The sequence below is a fragment of the Sciurus vulgaris genome (genome assembly GCF_902686455.1).
Source record: "Sciurus vulgaris genome assembly, chromosome: 14".
Lineage (NCBI taxonomy): Eukaryota > Metazoa > Chordata > Mammalia > Rodentia > Sciuridae > Sciurus > Sciurus vulgaris.
In genome coordinates this window covers 30,544,102-30,565,495 of record NC_136475.1, presented here as the reverse complement: position 1 = coordinate 30,565,495, position 21,394 = coordinate 30,544,102, and the positions used below count along the sequence as shown (strand labels likewise).

At 38.8% G+C, this 21,394-nt stretch overlaps 2 protein-coding genes across 6 annotated transcripts in view; one reads left to right on the top strand and one right to left on the bottom strand.

Moving 5' to 3' along the window:
• SLC4A5 (solute carrier family 4 member 5) overlaps positions 1-2,718 on the top strand; it is a 122,565-nt gene extending 119,847 nt beyond the window's left edge. For 3 of the 5 annotated variants that reach the window (XM_079111527.1, XM_079111526.1, XM_079111530.1), the window contains one exon: positions 856-2,718. In XM_079111527.1, the coding sequence (XP_078967653.1) occupies positions 856-1,021 (166 nt within the window). In that variant the 3' untranslated portion in view covers positions 1,022-2,718. The remainder of the gene's footprint in view (positions 1-855) is intronic. The other 2 variants (XM_079111529.1, XM_079111528.1) reach the window with 1 other exon arrangement.
• MTHFD2 (methylenetetrahydrofolate dehydrogenase (NADP+ dependent) 2, methenyltetrahydrofolate cyclohydrolase) lies at positions 2,087-16,730 on the bottom strand. The gene is made up of 8 exons (XM_079111533.1): positions 16,535-16,730; positions 11,067-11,251; positions 9,136-9,258; positions 8,603-8,755; positions 7,693-7,800; positions 6,519-6,611; positions 5,865-5,990; positions 2,087-4,704 (listed from the first exon to the last, which is right to left on the bottom strand). The coding sequence occupies exons 1-8, from the start codon at positions 16,633-16,635 to the stop codon at positions 4,541-4,543; spliced, it is 1,053 nt and encodes a 350-aa protein (XP_078967659.1). The 5' UTR covers positions 16,636-16,730; the 3' UTR covers positions 2,087-4,540.
• Between the last annotated feature and the right edge of the window lie 4,664 nt (positions 16,731-21,394).

Below are 21,394 nucleotides of genomic sequence, written 5' to 3'. Positions count from 1 at the left end.
TCCAAAAACCTGTTAAATTATGCAGAGCTATGGGACAAGGTCAGAAATGCAAAAAAAAAAAAAAAAAAAAAAAAATTGGTTACTATAGATGGATTCTTCCCAACCACACTGGTGCTTTACCAAATCAATGAAAATAGATGGTAGCAAAGATCACTAAATAGCAGGATTTTGCTTCAGTAAAGAAAAATGCTTAGCAACATTACCTAGTTTAATACAGATTAAGCATTAAAGGTCTGCCAGGCACGATACTTGATCCCTGGGGATATAGAAGCATATGTAAACAGATGGGGAGCACCATGTGCAAGAACAAGAATGGGTACACAGGAGAGAAGGCCAGTGATCAAAGGAAGGTAATTAGCTTTATCAGGAGAATCTAGCACAGATAAATAGGACCCTGCCAGATGTACAGTATGAGACAGAGCAAAGGAGAACAGGGGATTTCAGACAATGGGAATAAGCCTGAAGCATCACTTGAAAACATACTCACAGGGCAAGACCAGTTAAGGGACAGAGTGGCACTCAAACTAGGAAAGTAGGCAGGAATTCAAGCATAGGTGGCCCTGTCTTGTCATGCCAAGGAGCTTGGATTCTATTCTTTGAATAATGGGAACCAGTCAAATTTGTGATTTAGAAAGTTTGACTTGGTAGCAATTTGAAGAATGAAAAATGAAAAAAGGTGAGACCAGTTCAAAGGCTGTGGCTAAAAGCCCAGCAGGTAGGATGCTTTGTTCCCATGGTGTGTTAAGAATTCATAAGCAAAGACAGAAATGCTTGCATTAGAGCCCTGCTCTGGAGAATAGGGTTCAAAACACCCCAAATTAGATAATCATTCTTCCCTTCTCCTTTCTTGTTCAGCATCACCTTACACTTCAAAATCTCCTGTCCAGCTTCACCTGCTTTCAGCTACCCAAGGAGCCCAGTCTTCATGGTGCCACAGGTGAAGATAGAGATGGAGTCTGATTATGACTTCACAGACATAGATGAATATGGAAGAGAGGCCCACGGTGAGACCACCCTCTAAGATGACACAGCTTCTCCCAGACTGGGCAAGGACCTGGTTTAGTTCTGAGTCTTCTCTGTGCCTGTCTCCTTATTTACTGGAGGAGGTCCTTCTGCCCGATAGAAAACTGGCCGTCTTTCAGTGCAAAGTCCTACTTAGATGCAAAGCTCTCCCCATCCCTTTGTAGTTATTAAAATATCTAAATGTAAACATTGTACCTTATTTGAAAACACAGTTCAGCATAGAAATAACATTTCTTTTGAATTGAAAAAAAAAAAAATGCTTGTCTCCTTAAAACCATAACTAAGATAAATGGACAATGGTTAATTTATATTTAAAACAAGTATCGATTAAGAATTTTAAAGGTTAGATTGAAATCTAGATGGTTTAAAATAACTCTTACATCGATAGGCTAAAGCTGGAATATTTGTTTTGCAAAGTTGCATATCGAGAAATGCTGGAAAGGTCCTACTTTTTCTCTCCATCTCATTCAGCTAAGTTTGAAGCTGCATTATGGCCCTTGCTCTCTAAGTGTGACTGGGGCTTTCCTGGATTGAAAATCCAGTTCCAAAAATCTATTACTGAAGGAACCAATGCATCAGAGTAAAGTTTTTTAAAATGAAATAGTCGTTATTAAAGTGAAATCTCAAATCACATGAGATCAACAAAAAGATCCTTTAAAATTATTGTTTTTTCACACTTGGATTCCAATTTCTTTATGCATTTGGATAGGCTCTTCCTGCAATTTTTCAATGACTGATTCCCAAAGTCAAATTTCCATCTACATGAACATTACATGTTAGGCAGCTAACATTTTGGAAGATTTTAAATTTGCAATGTAAGGCAAACTAGTTCTTCAGAGGAATGGTTAGAAGCAATTTGGGTAGATTAACACCAGTTATTAATGAAGCAGACCCTTTTCCCATTAAACTTAAAAAGACCTTTTATGTTCAATACACATTTAATGAGTGAGCACCGTTATGTAATGCCTGCTATTGCTGGATAACCACACGCATCTGACATTTTCTTTCTCCAAAACAACTATGAATTTGAATCTTGAATAAATAATTTTGGCTAGTTACTACATTTACTCAAGTTTACAAATGCATGTACTTTTTATTCACTTTTTAAGACAAATGATACTAGTTATTTAACATCTCGAGTACCAGAACAGGTAGTTGCCACTGTAGTCCTGGGCCTAATGTAGTGCCTGGTTCATAAAAAATTCTCAATAAATGTTCATTAAATTTAACCTCAGAGCTCCCTTCCAAGTAATACTGCCAAGAAGTAAAGCTCTAAACTTCTACCTGATAGCAAAATTATTTAGCTGTTCACTAATCCAGAACCATTCTGTTTAAGTACAAAGTCTTTATCTTCATCTGTACCAATCCTGGGAGAGCTAACAATCTACCCTTAACATTTAAGTTTTAAAGCCTGGCTGATTTGAAATAGCACTGTCCCCATTAAATTGTAGAAATGTTATGGGTTCAGGAGTAAATGTGCTTGATTAATAAAACAAGCTGGAAAAGTATGATGTTAGCTTTTTGTTGTAAATTGATCCATGCTATTTTTACCTTATATATCCTTTATATTTTGTATATACATGAGCATTTTAATTTTAATAGTCTTAACAGGTTGACATATTGTTATTTCTCCATGCAGTAATTTTTTCCACTTTTAATGTAACTAAAATTCAATAAAACTTAATCCTGCCTGCTCATCTGACTCCATGTTTAATAATTTTGGTAAGTTAGCAGGCAATTGGCATATAGACTTAAGCTATACCTCACGTACAAAAATCTCCATAAAACTAGCAAAAAAAAATAAAGTAAGCCAGCAGAGGAACAAGGAAGAAGCAGGTCAACTCCAGAGAGTTCTCTCCCTTCCAGCTTCAGGCTGCCTACAGCAGGAGCTACTTGCAAGAAAGCACAGGTACACAGCTGTGATTCAGCATACCCAGGGACCTATCTCAGTGTCAGGATGTGCACCACACCTTCCCTAGTCACACTTATACTTTAAACACACATGCGTACACATGCGTGCGCGCGCGCACACACACACACACACACACACACAGGGTGGGCAGGGATGGCAATTGAGAAATAAACTTACTATGAGTGTATTGAGAACAGCAAGGAGAAAATCCTCTGTAGCAATGTGTAAACTGAATGCCTGGTTTAGAAAACACTCAGAACCACTTAAAGAAATCTTACAGATTAAGTTCCTGGTTTGGCACTACCTGCTGGGATTAAGGACTAGGCTGGTTTCTTCATAGTTCTTTAAACCAATTAGTTTAAGTTTAGAGGTTGGGTGTTACCCAATATAGAAATAACTAGATCATATTCAATGAGAAAAATTCACTCTGGTTAGGTTGTGACTAAGACGGTGGTAGGAAGACAGTATTTCAGAAACATTCCACACCAGATAAATGTGTTTTATTTAAAAAAAACCAACAACAACAACAACAAAAAAAAACCCTTTAAAAAAATGCACACACATACACACACACACACAAAAAAAGAACCCCTTTCATCAGAAAGTCTAAATTCAACATTAACTCAAGCTCTTTAAAATATTTCAGGAAAGATGACAGAAAAGAAGGCAGCTGTGACAATTCTTTGGTGGAAAAGTTGCATACTTACACCAGCTGCCCAATGATTATCAAGCCCAAGTTTTGGTTTTCAAAAATAGGTTTCAAGACATATCAAATAAACCATGCAGATACCCACTAACAATACAAAAACTGAATAATAAAGTTTAAGAATATAGCAAAATTGATTTGGCAAAAAGGGTATAGTCAAATATGACAATACACACAAATAATTTATAAAACAAGCCTTTCAATCCTAGAAAATGACAAGGGGGAGAACTCACTGAAGGCTAAGGTATGCAAAGTGAGGGTGACAGCAAATGGAACAACCCAAAACATTTCCCTAACAACTAAGCCAAAAAAAAAAAAAAAAAACAAAAAGAGCTAGTAATGTTTTTCTTTGTTCCAGCCAATTCAGTTCTCTTCAGATAGATTTAGTTATTGATCAATATGTATAAAAATTATGGTGATTTTTTTTTTCTCCGCTCTACTACCATTTCTTTCTTTCTCCTAATTTTCTCTCTAACATTTTTTTTTTCCTTTGGTTTGACCAGTTGAACTCAAAAGGCTTGGAACCTAAAATGAGTATCAACTCTTATTGGAAAAGCACTTGGGAAATGCAATCCTAGAAAAGGCAAAGTTTTAACCAAAGTGGCTTGACAAAGTTAAGCATCCATTCTTGATGTGACAAGGTCTCCCATGTTAATCACTAGGTTAATGGCTTCTCTTGGCTAGATCACAGGATCCAGCATGACATTGGAGTGTTCCCTGGTGAGGCACTACAGAGCCATATGTGCACAAAACCCACCCATTTCAGCTTTCAATAAATACAAAGCATCATTTTAAACCATTTCAGTAGAATAAATTAAAAATATTGCATTTCTCGTGGCCTGCTCTATCACTTCATGGACTGGCTTGAAGTGCTGTTCATGGCACAGTAGACACAACAGTTAATTGGTGGCTACTCCAAGTTCTTTAGACTTCAGCACTTCCCGCTCTTCAGGCCTCAGCACTTTTTTTGCAGCAATAATAGTATTCTTCATTAGCATTGCCACTGTCATGGGACCAACACCCCCAGGGACAGGAGTGATATAACTGGCTTTCTTCCTGACTCCTACATGGAAACAAGACAGGCTGCTTCAGTTGCGGCAAAGGACACATATATACTTTAACATTATGAAAGAAGCATACCAAAAAAAAAGCAATAATAAACATAAGCACCTTCATTAGCCTCAAACTCATTAAAAGAAAATCACAGCTACATTACTCAAGAGTAAATGCTTTTGAACACACTAGTGAAATAACATGCACATAATATGCAGTTAATCAATAAATATCTGTACATCTAATAACATGTAGTTTTATGGTTATACTTTTCCATGTTAAATAAATTTAAAAAGAAACATCTTAGTAGGTTAACTGTATGGAAGGTCTAACTCTAAGAATAAGCATTACCTCAGTACGCACCCACATTTTTTACATCTTGAATATAATTTACCCAAAGTACCAAAGTAATTTTGTACATCTAATAACTTGTAGTTTTCCAGCTATACTCCCATTTTTTTTTTTTTTTTTTGGTACCAGGGATTGAACAGGGGCACATAACCACTGAGCCACATCTCTAGCCCTTTTATTAAGTACATATTTTATTTAGCAACAGGATCTTTTTGAGTTGGCTCAGGGCTTTGCTAAGTTGCTGAGGCTGGCTTTGAACTTAGGATCCTCCTGCCTGAGCCTCCAGAGCCACTGAGAGTATAGGCATGTGCCATCATGCCTAGCTCATACTCCATGATTTCACAACACAAGTATCTAAAATAATCTAGAATGGCTTTCATTTTTAAAAGATTTCTTTCAGTTCTTTTTTTTTTTTTTTTGGGGGGGGGGGTAACCAGGAATTGAACTCATGGGTACTTGACCACTGAGTCACAACCCCAGCCCTATTTTGTATTTTTTATTTAGAGACAGGGTCTCACTGTGTTGCTTAGCACCTCGCTTTTATTGAGGCTGGCTTTGAACTCTCATTCCTCCTGTTTCAGCCTCCTGAGTCAATAGGATTACAGGTGTGCACCACTGCTCCCGCTTCTTTCAGTTCTTATGAAAGCATTTTAAACAGCATTATGAGAGTAAGACAAGTTCAAAAGTTAAATAAAAAGTGGTCTATCAAATCAAAATTTTTAAAAAACTAAAAAAAAAAAAGAAAAAGTGGTCTGTCCTAAATATCCATTAAAGGCAGTATTAGTTGATTTTATGCATTTTTAAAATTACATCATTTACCTTCAAAGTCTACATCTCCAACCAACTTGGGTTTAGCAGTTACAGGATCCTGAATTCTGTTTATTCCCACATCAATGACTGCTGCTCCTTCCTTGATCATATCTGCTGTGATCAGATTTGGAATGCCTGGCAATGGAGATAGGAATGATCAACTTAGTACTGAAAAGAAGATCTAACCTGTCAGATTCTTGCCTTTCAATTTCTAGAGATTTAAAAGAGGTAACTAGGAGCTGGACTTGTAGCTCAGGGGTATAGTGCTTGCCTAGCATGTGCAAGGCACTGGGTTCGATTCTAAGCACCACATATAAATAATAAAATAAAAGTCCATCAACATCTAAAAAAAATTTTTTTTTTAAAAGAGCTAATTAACACCTTTTATAAAAACTTGTTAAAGAACCAAGGAGCCACTTAAACTTCATATAGTAAATGGAACTATTTTTAGGTCTTAGGAATAACCTTCTCCTATCCAGTCTATAATGGAGTGCCAAAAACCAGTATTCCAACCATAACTCCACCCTCATCTTTGAAGGCAACTCAAAGAATTATTATGAGGGGAAAGATGAATGGTAGCAAGGCAGGTGGATCTTAAGAGATGAGGTACAACCTCACTCTTCTGAAGAGAAGTCCTTCCAGCCCTCTCTCTTAATTTCTTACCTGCAGCAGATATGACAATATCTGCAAGAATTGTATGCTTCTTCAATTGTTCCTTGGGAGTATATCGATGAGATATTGTAACGGTGGCATCACCTATGAAGAAAAAAATTTAATTACTGAATCAAAGCTGGTTAATATAAATATTCATTAAGCTTGTTAATTGTGTTGTTAAAAAAAAAAAAAAGCTGGTTAGGTCTCAAGTAATCAAGTCACTGTAGAAACTCACCTCTGAAAAATAATTGACTTAATGGCTGTGCCGTATTTTCTGGACATCTAATTTTCATTTGCTTTTAAAAATTAATACTCAATGTAGCTTTTACCTATTGGTCTTGGCCCTACCCTTTGGAATCATACATAATTAACTTTATTCCTTGTTCTATTTCACAGCCTTCGAAGAATTTTATCTTGTCTAAGCAAAATATCACTAGGATTAGAAGTTGTTATTTATTTATTTATTCATTGATTTATTTAGTATTGGGGATTGAACCCAGGGCACTTAACCACTGAGCCACATCCCCAGCCCTTTTATTTGAGACAAGGGCTCATTAAGTTGCTTAGGACCTTGCTAAGTTGCAGAGGCCAGCTTGGAACATGTGGCCCTTCTGCCTCAGCCTCCTGAGTCACTGTGATTACCAGTCATATGCCACCACACCCAGCTGGGTTGTTTTAAAGTATGCAAAAACATAGCTGAAAATATAGTTTTGTTACTATTTCTGATATAAACATATAAAGTCATTATTGCAATAATTTCATGTGGTACAGTTACCACATGATTTATAAGGCTTTTTCTTAGATGAAATAACACAACTTGACATGTCACATGGCAGTCATATCAAATCAACCCTCTGCAGTGGTCTGAGATATTTTTTCTACCAAACAACCCAGAACACTATATTAACTTCAAATCAAAACTGCTTCTTAGTTCCAACCATCAAAGCCACAACTGAAAATTTCTAATTGCCTACAAACATGCTTTATTCAAAACTCAAATTGATTTCTGAAGTTAATTCCATAATAAATGAATTGAAACTCCTTGATGACACTGAGTAGTTCTACACAAAGATTATTCGCTGAGTGAATGTTAACAGAATTACAACAAACGTATTTCCAATGGCCTCTCAAGGTTCTCAGAAAAAAGGAGAAGAGGGCACTGCTCTGAAAGCAGTTTCCTTACCTCCAGGTCTTTCATGAGCCCCATCTGTGTGTAGTAACATTGCAATGGGCATTCCAACATTTTTTGATCTTCCAGCCACAACCACATTCTTCCCTAGGGTTGGAATACCTATGAAAAAAATATATTTTTGCATTAAAAGCAGTGTCAGTCCTTCTAAATTGTGAAAAAAAAAAAAAAAAAAATCAGATGACCTGGGACATGAATTCAATTTTAATAGTGAAGGAAGTCACTAAGCTTATTGCCTTATCAGTCAATCAGAGTTAATACTTGCCACACATAGAAAGGGCTAAAAGAAAACAGGATGCAATGGCACATGCCTATTATTCAGTGACTTGGGAGGCTGAGACAGGAGAATTGCCAAGTTTGAGGCCAACATCAGCAACTCATTGAGACCCTACCTCAAAATAAAAAATGATAAGGGCTGGGGATGTGGCTCAGTACCAAAAAAAAAAAAAAAAAGAAGAAGAAAGAACACAGGAGAATGTGTCCTGTAAACTACAAAACATAAGAATATGAACTACCACCACTACTAAATCTCAAGTTCCTTTCCTGAGGTTTCTGAATTAAAGTCCCAAAATAGTCACAGACAAGTATTAGAATAGGTAGCCCACCAGAGTAGGAACAGAAGATATGGGCTAGGGTTCCACTCTTTGGAACTGTAGAAATTTTTGCCATTTGCAAGTACAGGTTGAATGTTCCTTATCTGAAATACTTGGGACCAGAAGTGTTTCAGATTTCACAGATTTTCAGATTTTGGAATATTTGTATAGAAAGTCTATGTTTGTATAACTTTATATTTACATTTTTCATAACTTTATCAGTTGAGCATCCTGAATCCAAAAATTGACAACGCTTTGCCCTTACTTCCTTGATAATTCTAACAAGACATAAGATTCTAGGATATACCTACCAGTTCGCTTAATTATTTCCCACACACCCCATGGGGTAGCAGGTAACATGGAATATTGGTCCAAACACATTCGTCCTACATTAATTACATGAAAGCCATCAACGTCCTTGTCTGGAGAAACAGCATTGCAGATCTTTCTCTCATCGATGTGCTCTGTAAAAGAAACCAAAACTGAGGCCTTAAATCACTATTCTATAGTTAGGGGTGCTTGACTCTGTCTTATCTGATTTGTTATGCAAATCCAACCCCCTTCTGACTTGCCTCCCTGATGCACTTCATCCTCACAGATGTCAAATGCCAGTATAGAAGCCAACATCCTTTTTTTCTCTTTGCTTCCCTCCACTGTGGTTTGTACAAAGGTTTCAATACCAAGACAAGCAACGATCAGTATTCTGAGTAGGTCTGTCCGGTTAATAAAATATTCAATCTTTTTACCTGACCTTTAAGTCAAATCCACATGAAGGGCCAGAAGTACAAAGCAGTCAAGCCTCTCCAGGGCTCAGACACCATTATAACTGGAGACCAAAACTCACCTGGGAGAGGGAGCTGAACAAGCAGACCGTCTACATTTTCATCATTATTTAATTTATTGATTAAATTCAATAGCTCTTCCTCTGAAATTGAAGCTGGTTTCACAATTGTCTCACTGTTGATTCCTATGGTAAGAAAATGATGAAGTTAAAGAAATATTGAGTTACTCAGTGAGCACAGCTATGTTGCCAGCCATGCTCTGCTACCACAGGGGTTTTTAATCATTGCACACACCCTGGCAGCTGAAAAACTAAACTGGCTCTCAAGGAACCTAAAAAGTTTAACTTCACATATATATAGGCTAGAGAAGACTACCTCGACGCTTTCATACATTATTCTATGCAATCTTCATTAATCTCATTTTAGAGATCAGGAGACTAAAGCAGACAGATCAAAAAGCTAGTTGGTGCTGGGTGCATTGACAAATGCCCGTAATCCCAGCAGCCTGGGAGGCTGAGGCAGGAGGATCCCCAGTTCAAAGCCAGCCTCAGCAATTTAACAAGGCCCTAAGCAACTTTAGTGAGACCGTCTCTAAATAAAAAATAAAAAAGAGCTGGGGATATAACTCAGTGGTAAAGCACGCCTCTGCGTTCAATCCCTGGTACAAAATAAATAAATAAATAAATAAAGCTAGCTTGTGGCACAGTCAATCGTTCTCTTTCCAAAGTCCATTCCACCTCCCAATGTCTTTAATAGTTTGCAGCCATGTGCAGTGGTGCAAACCTGTAATCTTAGTGACTTGAGAGCTGAGGCAGGAGGATTGCAAGTTTGAAGCCAGCCTTAGCAGCTTAGTGAGGTCCTGTCTCAAATGAATAAATAAATAGATAGGACTGGAGATGTAGCTCAGTGATAAAGTGCCCCTGGGTTCAATCCCCTGTATAAAAAAATGTCATGGCTTACGATTTTCTAGAGGTTTCTAAAGGTTTTCAGCTAAAACGACAGGAGGTCTCGATTTTCAGTGACCATAAATAGAGTTCACAAAGGGCTCAGAGGCTAAAAACTCCACCCAGCCACACTAGAAGGTCAGAAAGGAAGGGACCCTGGTGCTCAGACCACTGACCCAGAAGAGCGTTGGCACAGGTGTATCCAAGCCCATTGACTCTTCTGCAGTTATGCAGTAATCTGTGGTACTGTGAGACCTTACAAACCTCCTACCACCCAGATCCAAATCACTTTTTTGTTTGTTTATAACATGATTTTTCTTTTTAACTTTTTTTTTTTTTTGGCGGTGCTGAGGATTTGGCGGTGCTGAGGTGCTGAGGCCTCATGCATGCAAGGCAATCACTCTACCAACTGAGCTATATCCCCAGCCCCACAAATCACTTCTAACTGCATGATTAGCTTTGGAACCAATCAGTAAAGAAGTCAAAGGCTATTTCCCAGAAGTCAGAGTCATTTCCTTCAAATCTGTGACTTGTTCAACCACATCACTAAGGTGTCTTATGGTCCTACTGCTCAATCTTTCTCCGTTACCCTATTGCTCTAAACTGCTACACCCAAAATAGGGACCCTCATTATTGCTCAAGAAAAGCAAATATAAAACATGTTCAAGATCGCCTGTTAAATGTTAAGGCCAAGAACAGAATTTAGCTTGTATTCCAGAAGACACCAAAAATGCCAATCAGGTTCTTCCTGTTCCAATCGATAAGCTGCCCCAGTAAATTGGACCTAATTTCTTTGCAATGTTTTGGACACGGTTCAATCACATGAGCCTCCTCTGCTTGAATTTTCTTTTCTTTTTTTTATTTTTATTTTTTTGGTGGTGCTGGGGATTGAACCCAGGGCCTTGTGCTTGCGAGGCGAGCACTCTACCAACTGAGCTATATACCCAGCCCTGAATTTTCTAATCAGAAAAAGGAATCATAAATTACAATGGCATCTGCCTCAGAAAAACTTCAACTGAAAGACAGAGGGGTCTGACAGCAATACATACCCACATCTGCAGCTGCCCTGGTTTTGTTGAGGACATAGGAGTGACTTGCAGGATTCTCACCAATCAGAATCACGCTCAGATGTGGCCGCTTGTTGCCGGAGGCTACCCACTCTTCTACCTCCTGCCGTACTTCCTGCTTGATCTGCTGGGCCAGTTTCCTTCCAGAAATGACAACAGCTTCATTTCTGCAGAAGGTAACAGAGTCACAAAACCAAATAGCTTAGATTTCTATAAAAGTAAAGCTCCAACTACAAAAAGTTGTTATTAAACCCCAAAGCTTGGATTAAAATGCCTGGTGCCTAATCTGAGGGATTCAAGAGGTGAACATGTGTCCAGTTACATGTTTAGGGGGATAAAGTTGAATGAAATGGTTAATCTGAAGCTCTGGGAGTTTAAGTGACTGACCAAGTTCGTGTTTTGCCAGGGCTGTTAATAATCAGTCATGACTCATATTAATATTTCCCAATTATTCTATTGCCTTTTAATTTTTTATCATGCTTTTATATAGAGTTCTTCCTTGGTATCTGTAAGGAATTGATTCGAGGTTCCCTTTTCTACCCATGGACACTCAAGTCCCTTATATAAAATGGTACATTTGCATACAATCTACACACATCCACCCCTATACTTTTCTTTGAGTATGGGGGGAGTACTGGAGATGGAAGTGGGGACTCTTCACCACTAAACTACATTCCCAGCCTTTCTAATTTTTTGAGACAGGGTCTCTCTGAGCTGCCCAGGGTGGACTTTAACTTGCAATCTTCTTGTCTCAGCTTCCTAAATCACTGAGATTACGTGTGTGCCACCATGCCCGTCTCCCCTGTACTTTAAATCATCTCTAGATTATTTATAATACCTAATACAATGCAAATCTATATAAATAGTGTTTCACAGTATTGTTTAGGGAATAAAGCCAAGAAAAAAAGGTCTGTATGTGCATTTTCCCCCAAATACTTTCCATATGCAGTTGGTTAAACCCACAGATACAAAAGGCTGACTATATATAAATTAAGTGATATAATTACACCAATAAACACAATGCTGGCCAGGTCAAACCTCACAATGCCTACCGCTGCCCACAGCCCCTGTGGGAAAGAGGGGGAGGTTCCTCCTCATAGGTGGCAAAATATTCTACCCCAGGACCCCACAGCTCATCCACAGCTGACAAACCATCGGTGAGTATCTGACACCCAGGGTGACAATTCCTAGGTTGACCAGCAGTCCAGTTAGTGTAATAGCTTATCTCAACAGGAGCAGTAGCAGTTAACTGGATCAGCAAGACCTCCTCCCCTAGAGACTTCAGACTATAACCACAGAGGACCTATTGAGGATGGAAACAGCTGAAGATTGACGAAGAAGCAGAGATAAGAGAATAGCAGTCACATCAATGAAAGTCAATTAGGGCAAAGAATCAGAAAACTGCTTGAGTTGGGCATGGTGGCCACTCAGGAGGCTGAGGCAGGATAGCAAGGTCAAGGTCAGCTTCAGCAATTTAGCAAGACCTTATCTCACAAATGAAAAAGGACTGGGGATGCAGCTCAGTGGTAAAGCACACCTGGACATTCCTAGTACTAAAAATAAATTTAAAAAAAATTCCACTAGCAGTAGGGCAACTCCAATTTCTAAAACTATGTTCAGACCTCTTACAAGACTGTCTCTTCCCAATAAGAATGGGTTATGCAGCTCCTCCTGAACTCTGAAGCCTAAATGTGGAAAGTCCTAGTTTCCTTTTTTTTTTTTTATGTTATTGTATTTTTTATACCTTTATTTTATTTACTTTTACGTGGTGCTAAAGATCAAACCCAGTGCCTCACACATGCTAGGCAAGTGCTCTACCACTGAGCTACAACCACAGCCTTGAGTCCTAATTTTCTTATTTCCACACACATCTTTACAGTAAAGTGCCATTACTTAAAGAAAAGAATCTTGTCCTTAAGCAAAAAAAAAAAAAAAAAAGAATGCCATGAAAACAAGTCTTTCCCTTTAGACGTCTGTCCTCAGTGTCATATGAACACTGCTCCAATCTAAAGACCAATGAAATATCCATTTCCCCTTATAATACATGTTTTAATTCTCAGGAATACAGCACTCAAGTATTGGACATCAGATAGGGTTAATTCTCAAGGTCACTGCTAGTTCAGACAATTCCAAATCTCTAATCTTTTAATGTCTGCTTTTTATTTGCATTGTGAATAAATACCTACTCTAAACCAAATCTCAATGTCTTATATGTAATACAAAAAATTTATATTATTCTGTAATCTATCTTGTGAGGTATTAAGATCTCATAATACTTAGCAAACCAAGTACTTTTACCCAGATTTTATGTAATAATACTAGTATGGTACAAAATATATAATAGCATTTAATTTATACCCATGGTTTATTAAGGAATTAAACCATTGTTAATATTCATAAGTCATTTAGAGTTGAAGAGAACTACATTAATAGAGCTTTGCTGATACAAATACCCCAGTAACACTCCTGAACTATATTAGTACCTGGAATGCCCTTCCTTGACCCAAAATACATTCCCAACCCTGGAATGCTACAAAATCAAATACTACTTAAAAAGAGTTTAAGATAGTCATATTACTGAATGAAGTAATATATGTAAAATGTCAGGTATATGTGATCAATAATATTAATTTCTTATGTTCTTCTCTTGGTTGTATACACATATATATCCTTAATATATAATGGATATATTTTTACATACTCATGAGCAATTACACACACACACACACATGCACACACATATACTCAGTGAGAGGCACTTAGCTTGCCCTTCATAATAAATTTCTTTGAAAAGCAGTTAACTTAGGAAAAATGGTAGCAGCTCACTTGGACTAAAAATGATATACTAAAGTTAAGGACACAGGGTTCTGGGAGAAGCCAATGTTCCAAGCCCCAATCTTTGCTTCCAAAGGCAGTTCTGGGTATTATGCCAATTTGCTTAAAAAAAAAAAAAAAAAAAAAAATTGTCAGAAGAGCAACATGAACTAAAAACAAAGCCGCAATGTAATGAAGATCTTTCATAATATAACCACATTTTAGCCCTCCTCTGCTTCTCACAACTCTGCAAAAATGTGAAACACATTAACTAACCCTATCATCTCTTTTGCTCAGGAGCAGATAAGTCATTGCTAACCCCAAATAAACAGGGAAATAGGAAGAATAAGCCCAGTCCCCTAAGAAATCCAAACATTATAATTCTTTCAGCTAACATACATTTAAGTGCTTTTGCAAATGTGTTTAGAAAAATTTTCCATTCAAACAATGAATAGAAAAAAGTCAAGAGGTCTGTTCCAATAAATTTGAAATTAAAATTCAAGTCAGCATCATCTTCACTTTCCCTTTAACCCAATGGCTTAGTCATTTTCCATTGAAAAATAAGCCATTGGGGCATTTTACAACTCAAAACCAACTTATTTTGGGAAGAGTTCTGTTATCTACTTACTAATAGAACCAGTAATGAGTGAAGAAAGATACAAAAGGGAATGGAACTAACATCTATTTAACAGTGGGTCTTTTGCTACATACATTACTCTCAGTTACCTTGGGGCCATTATAATAACCCTCTTGCACAGAAGAGGACACTGAGGATAGTAAAAACGAGATCCAAATGCAGACTTCTGCCTCAAAGTCCATTTACTCGTCTCCTCCACTATCTTCTAGGCTACTATCTAACTAGTACTCTATCTAACCCTGGGGTTTGTGTTCCTGAAACCCTCAAACAGCAAAACATGGTCTCTGTTAATAACAAATGTGCAGTACAGAGCATACACATTGCCTTAAAAAATGTGGAGCCTACAAGTACATTCAGAAAGGCAAGCAGTAAAATGAGAGCATTTGTCACCTGTGTGTAAGCAAACTGGTCTAGTTCTTTAAGTAACGAATTAGAAGATCTTTATAAATACCATTATATCTTATGAAAGCTCTGATCCACAGGCACCTGTGGCCAGAACTTGGCGGGAGGGAAGAAAACAGACAGTAATGAAAGATGAGACCGAAAGGCTGGTCAGAATCAGACCAAGAAGTCTTGACTGTCCCCTTCCAACTTCTCCTTCAAAAACACACTCATGGGCTGGGGTTGTGGTTCAGTAGTAGAGCGCTTGCTTGCCTAGCATGTATGAGGCACTGGGTTCAATTCTCAGAACCACATATAAATAAAGATCCATCAACAACTAAAAAAATTTAAAAACAACAACAACAACAAAAAACCCTCACTCATACTACACATATTCTGCATCTTGAGCTGCAACAAGCAGTGCCTTGGAAATGTCTTTAATAGCATTTTTACACCAAGTGGAGATTACACACCTATCCTAATCCTTGACGGTTCCACTAATGAAAGAACAGTTTTTATCCCCGCTAACTCTGCACATCCTAGCAGAGTGTCCAGTGTATGCTGGGGGAAAAACAAAATAAAATAAAATAAATGCTGCTTTTAAGGGTACAGGGCTCTAGCTCCAAACGATCTAAAGATTGACAGGAAAGAGGGTGCACAGATGTGGCAAGAGAAAGTACAGTCCTCCAAAAGACTCTTCAACCTCGGTTTAGGAATGGGATTTTTGAGGTTCAAAAAGATCAAGAAAAACCAATTACTCCCTAAGGAAATGCAACCAGAGCCTTCCCTGTCTTCTTCCTAGTATTTTTTTTCGCTATTTTTTTTTTTTTTTTGTGCTAAGATGCACATATAAAATTTGCCATCATTACCAATTTTAAGCTTACAGTTCAGGTGGTATTACATTCATATTTAATACGTGCAAACATCACCTCTATTCATCTCCAAAACTCATCTTATAAAACTGAAACTATCCATGAAACAATAACTCCCCACTCCCCTCTTTCTCCCCCCAGCCCCTGGCAACCTCCCGGGTATTTATCATCTCAAGTTACCCCGGTTGGAATGGGCCACTTCGTGGGGTGGACTGCAGTCAAAGCCGGAGGACCACAGTACATTCATTCACCTCTGCAAAGCCGCAGCTAAAAGCGCAGCGCGAGCCACACCCACCTCGCGGAGGAGGAGCGAAGAGCGGGTACCCCTCTAGCAAGCCGGCTCCGGGATTTCATCAGACTGCACCAACCCCAGCCGCCGCTAGGGTCTTAGGAAGGGTCCGCTCGCAGAAGGCAGCTCTTTCGGAACCCTTCCCGGCGCTCGCCAAAGGGTCTCTGGCTTCCCAAGACAACTCTCAGCATCACAGCCAGCGTCGGCGGGTTCTAGCCGGTAACGTCCTTATGTTCCCATGTAAACAGGGCACCCCAGAGTCTCCTGAGCCTTCACTCCGCACTGTCGGTTGCTTGCAGCACTCGGTGCCACGTCGCCCCGCCACACCTCTCTAGGCGGCCACCGCCACCAGGGCGATGATTGAAAGACGTCCCTCAGCACCCCGCCGGAACCCGGGCGGCCCCTGTTCTCCGTTCCCCCCGGCTTTCCGCGCTGCGGGGCTCCCCGATCCACTTACCGAACTGCTGCCAGGTGGAAGGAATGATGGAGGAAATGGCAGCTTTGCGCGGGCCGGAGCAGCCGGGTGACCAAAGCGGACAGGAGGGAAGTTGCAGCCATCGCCAGCGCCGGTGCCCGTGCCGGGAGAGAAACGCGCGCGCGGGCCTCCCGGTTATACCTCCACTCCGTGGTAGGCCCCGCCCCCCTCCGACACCCATTGGTCACTTCCCCACTCTGCGGGCTGTCTTTTGGGCCTGCTGGACCCGAGAGAGCCAATCGGTTGTCTTCATTAAACGTAAGCGAGGCAGGATAGAGCCCGGCTTACGATTGGAGCAAGAAGAGCCAGCAACCAGGCTCTAGAAGGCTAGTAAGTCTCAGTAGCACGGCCTGATTGGCTGAGGAAGTCAAGCCCCTGCCTGACGCAGCTATAGTCACCCAAGCCCGGCCGACAGGAACTAGAGTTCATTCATTCATTGAACAAATGTCTGAAGGCCTACCGTGTGCCAGGCGCCGTAAAGGCACCAAAAAGGGTGGATAAAAAGGCAGATAGAATATCAACGAAGAAATGTAGATGGAGTTAGAAAATCACCACTTGGCAAAGTCATAGTAAAAACTGATGCATAATGATCAATGAATGTCAAAACAACTGGATGAAAAGTTGGATGAGGAACAAGATACTTACATATAGCTTCGTCAGATGTAGCAAATAAAAATAGTAGACGTGCAATTAAATTAGAATTTTAGATAAATAATTTGAGAAGGTCACAGTTGTATTTTTTAAAGCATATTATTTTTCTGGAATAAAAATTCAACTGGTTTTCCTGTATTTTATCTGACAGCACTTTTGCAAGTCTCAAATTATCTCTCCAGCAAAATACTTATTAATAACAAAAACTAAGTGATCAAATTTAACATCACCAGTCATGAAACAAAAACCTTATGAGCTTCTTAATATGATGCCCTGAGAAGGACATATCACTTCATAGCTTTAAACAAGACTGAAAATTAAATGCAGTGATTTAGGAAAACCTACAAGTCTCCTATAAAGTGTTACAGATTTCTCATTTTTACATTGAGAAGAGAGATCACAGACATGCAATGTGAAAACTTGTCCAAGAACAAAAACATGCATGGTGGCACATGCCTGTAATCCCAGCAACTCCAGAGGCTGAGGCAGGAGGATGGAAAGTTCAAAGCCAGCCTCAGCAACTTAGGGAAACCCTAAGCAACTTAGTGAGATCGTGTCAAATATAAAAAATAAAAAGGGTTAGGGATATAGCTCAGTGATTAAGTGCCCCTGGTTCAATCTCTGGTACCAAAACAAAAACATATTCCTAAATGCAGGAGAAAAAAACATATTACTGAAATTTTGGAATATGCTATAAGGTTTTAATCGAATCATGAGGAAATATCAGACAAGCTCAAATTGAGAGACACTCTACAAGCTAAGTCATCTATACTCTCCAAAATTGTCGAGACCATGAAAAACAAAGAATGAGGAAATGTTCTAGATAAAGGAGTTATAACAGCTAAATGCAAATGATTCTGGATTGGATTCTGGACCCTCTAATATTTTTGTTTCTCTTCTTTTTTTTCTCTTTTGCTATAATGACATTATAGGACAATTGGCAAAATGTGAATAAGGTCTATAGTTAGTTACTAGTATCACAACATTGTGAATTTCCTGATTTAGCTAATCATATTGTGGCATGTAGGAGAATGCACACTACTTGCCTTTAGAGATAAAGGGACCACTTACTTTCAAAAGATCTGGAAAAAATAAGGATATGTATTAAAAATAAAGGTATATGCATATGTATGTTTGCTAGGGTGCTCCTTCTCTTTCTCCTTTACCCCTCCCTCTCCATACATTTGTGTGTGTGTATTTAAATATATACACCAGGTACCGTGTTGCACACCTGTAATCCCAGGTGCTCAGGAGGCTGAGACAGGAAGATTGCAAGTTTAAGGCCAGCCTCAGCAACTAAGTGAGACCCTAAGCAACTTAGTGAGACCCTGCCTCAAAATAAAAAATAAAAAAAGCTGGAATGTGGCTCAGAGATAAAGTACCTCTGAGTTCAACTCCTAGTACCCAAAATTAAGTAAATAAATATATTTGCTATATATATATATATATATATGTATAAACTTTCTCTTCTTATAAGTCAGACTCTTCTTATACAGTCGACTGTATTAGAGGCTACCCTAATGCCCTCATTTTAACTTAATTATTGTTTTGAGACTCTATCTCCACTTATAGTCACACTATAAGGATAAGGTTTCAACACTGAATTCTGCGGGTAATACAATTCAGTCCATAGCATTATGTATATATAGAGAGAAACTGATCAAACAAATGGCAAATGTAAGATAATAACAGTTGAGGAATCTGAAGGAATAGTATGCCATGATTCTTCAAACATATCCTGTCACCTTTCTATATGTCTGAAATTACTTAAAAAATTTTTTTTTTCAAAAAGTGATATTTCTGTCCTCCTGGGGCTTGGCATAGGCAGACATCTAGTGAACAAGAAAAAAGACTAGAAAAAGAATATGATGCTGAGAATCCTCAAGACAATGGATGTGGGAGGTTGTATGGTTTGGAGCATGGTCTACAGGTTATATGACTAGGTTATATGACCAGAACCTGTCCCCAGCAAGTTTGGGTGAGGAAGCACCTTCCAGTTACCTGGGCTTATAACCATGACTGTGAAGAAGGAAACAGTCATGCCCAATTTTCAAGAAGCCCAGCCCTCTTAAAATTTTGAGAATTCTCTTTGCCAAAACTGTGAAATCTCAAGAGGGAAATTACATGTGAACATCATTGTAGGTGCTTAACATGCTTGACAAAAAGGACTTGTTTCTATGTTCCCACAGTATTATATTGAAATATGATTTGTTTAAGACAAATACTTTATACCCCGATTTTTAGATCAAGTTCTGTGGGGTAAGGTGCTCAGGTTCTTCTATACCCAGCCCCAATAAATCTTTCTGCCTGCTTTCTTCCCTCAGACCCCAGAGAGCACATCCTGTCCTTTTATTAATTATTAGGTCACAATCCTCCCTGTTTCCCAGAACCACTGCTACTCATCCTTCAAGGCTGTACCCCCAGACTGCCTGACTTAAAAGTTTGATCTCTAGGCCTCCACATCTAGCTCTTCACTGAGACTTGTATAATTTCTCTCCAAAATATATCTCAATTTCATCTACCATTCCCCATGTTGATCTAGTCCTGGTCAACTAGATCGCTGCCCAGATAAGTATGACAACCTCTTATCTGTTTTGGCTTTTAAAAGAGTAGTTAGCTTTGTTCTTCCAAACACTTTTCAGTGGGTGGCCACCTGGCTTCAAATAGGCTAAAAGATTCTTGGTGACTGGTTTCATTTCACTTCACTTTCCCCCTTGAGAGTCACATTCTCATCACACTGGGTTCTTTCAGTTCCTCAACTATAGAAAACTCCTGACTGCTTCAAAGCCTTTGCATACTCTGTTGATTCTGAACAGAATGCCCCACCTCTCCTCTTTGATCAGCTAACTCATCTTCTGGGGACTTAGTTTAAATGACACTTAAACTCCTCAGTCTCTCTTTGATCCTTCCTGTCACATTCTTTTAATGCTCTTCATGCATTCTATGCTTTTCACTTACTACAACTGTAATTACATATCATCTATTGGTATAATCATTTGATTAATATCTATATTCCCCAACTGAATATAAGCTCCAGGAGGACAGAGGCCATACATTTTGTTCGGCAATGAATATGACTAACACAGAGGTCTGATTTCCGGCTTACGACATTTTCAGAGTGGAAATATTCATGTGGCTTTTTTGTTCGAGTGAGTTTTTGGTGTCTGATAAATTGGATTTCTCTTTCATAGTCTGCAACCTGGGTCTCAAGATAATGGGCAGGGACATCTTAGCAGCTTTACTGTCCTTTTAAACTTACCTGTGACTGAGGCTAAAACATGAACTCCTGGGAGCACCAACTGGCTGGGAGAAGCAGGAACCCTTCTGTGACCAAAGTGGGAAGAGGCCCTTTGTGGGTACAGTTGATAGTGTAAAGCTGGAGGTTTGCAAATGATGAGACAGCACACTTACACAGAATGAAAATGCAAGGTTGCAAATCCTGTCCAAGGAAGCTGGAAAGGGGTGGGTGAGAGGTTCAAGAGAGGAGGAACTGGTGGCTTTATACCTTGCCATTTAACTTCTGTTTTCAGTATCTGCTATAAGCAGATGGTGTGCAGTGATCTCTCTGTTTGACTGAGACAAGGAGGGAATTAAAAAAAAAAAAAAAAAAAAAAAAACTTCCACAGTCTTTGGTTAGCCCCCATCTAGTGGAAAAGAAATTGCCCTGAAGCAATTAGCAATCAGCAATTTCTCTTTCTCCACTCTCTTCTCTCATCAGAAAATCTTATCTTTGATTTCTAAGTGGCCCATATTGATATCAGTCAAATATTGACCTGGGATTTTCACCTAATCCTGAAGGCTATCTCACTCCCTCCCTAAACATAACCATACTAAAAGCTTTATCTACTAAATTGCTGATCTTTCATTGATTTGATAATTCTTTGGCTTAAAGAACAATTCCATTAAAATGGGGGAAGAACGTTGAATCCTTTATTCTCCTGATGTTTTATAATTATATTACTTAGATAATTTAAGTTATGAAAAAAGTATGAGTCTGCATCCTTAGGTATATAGCTTCTATTCAGTTATATCAAATCACATGTTTAAATTATAAACTCCAAGTCAACAAAATAAACATAATTTAACGTGACAGGTGATATTTGAATGAAATAAAATCAACATGACTATCATGGTAACAGGTACAGGGGACAATCTCTTATTTACACCAGTCCTCCTGCACAGCCATTTGCT

Coding starts and splice junctions, on each gene's coding strand:
- MTHFD2 (XM_079111533.1), bottom strand. CDS start 16,635: ATGGCTGCAACTTCCCTCCTGTCCGCTTTGGTCACCCGGCTGCTCCGG. Junction 9,259..11,066: donor CAGGGCAGCTGCAGATGTGG/GTATGTATTGCT, acceptor TTCTTACCATAG/GAATCAACAGTGAGACAATT. Junction 4,705..5,864: donor TGGAGATGTAGACTTTGAAG/GTAAATGATGTA, acceptor GTTTCCATGTAG/GAGTCAGGAAGAAAGCCAGT.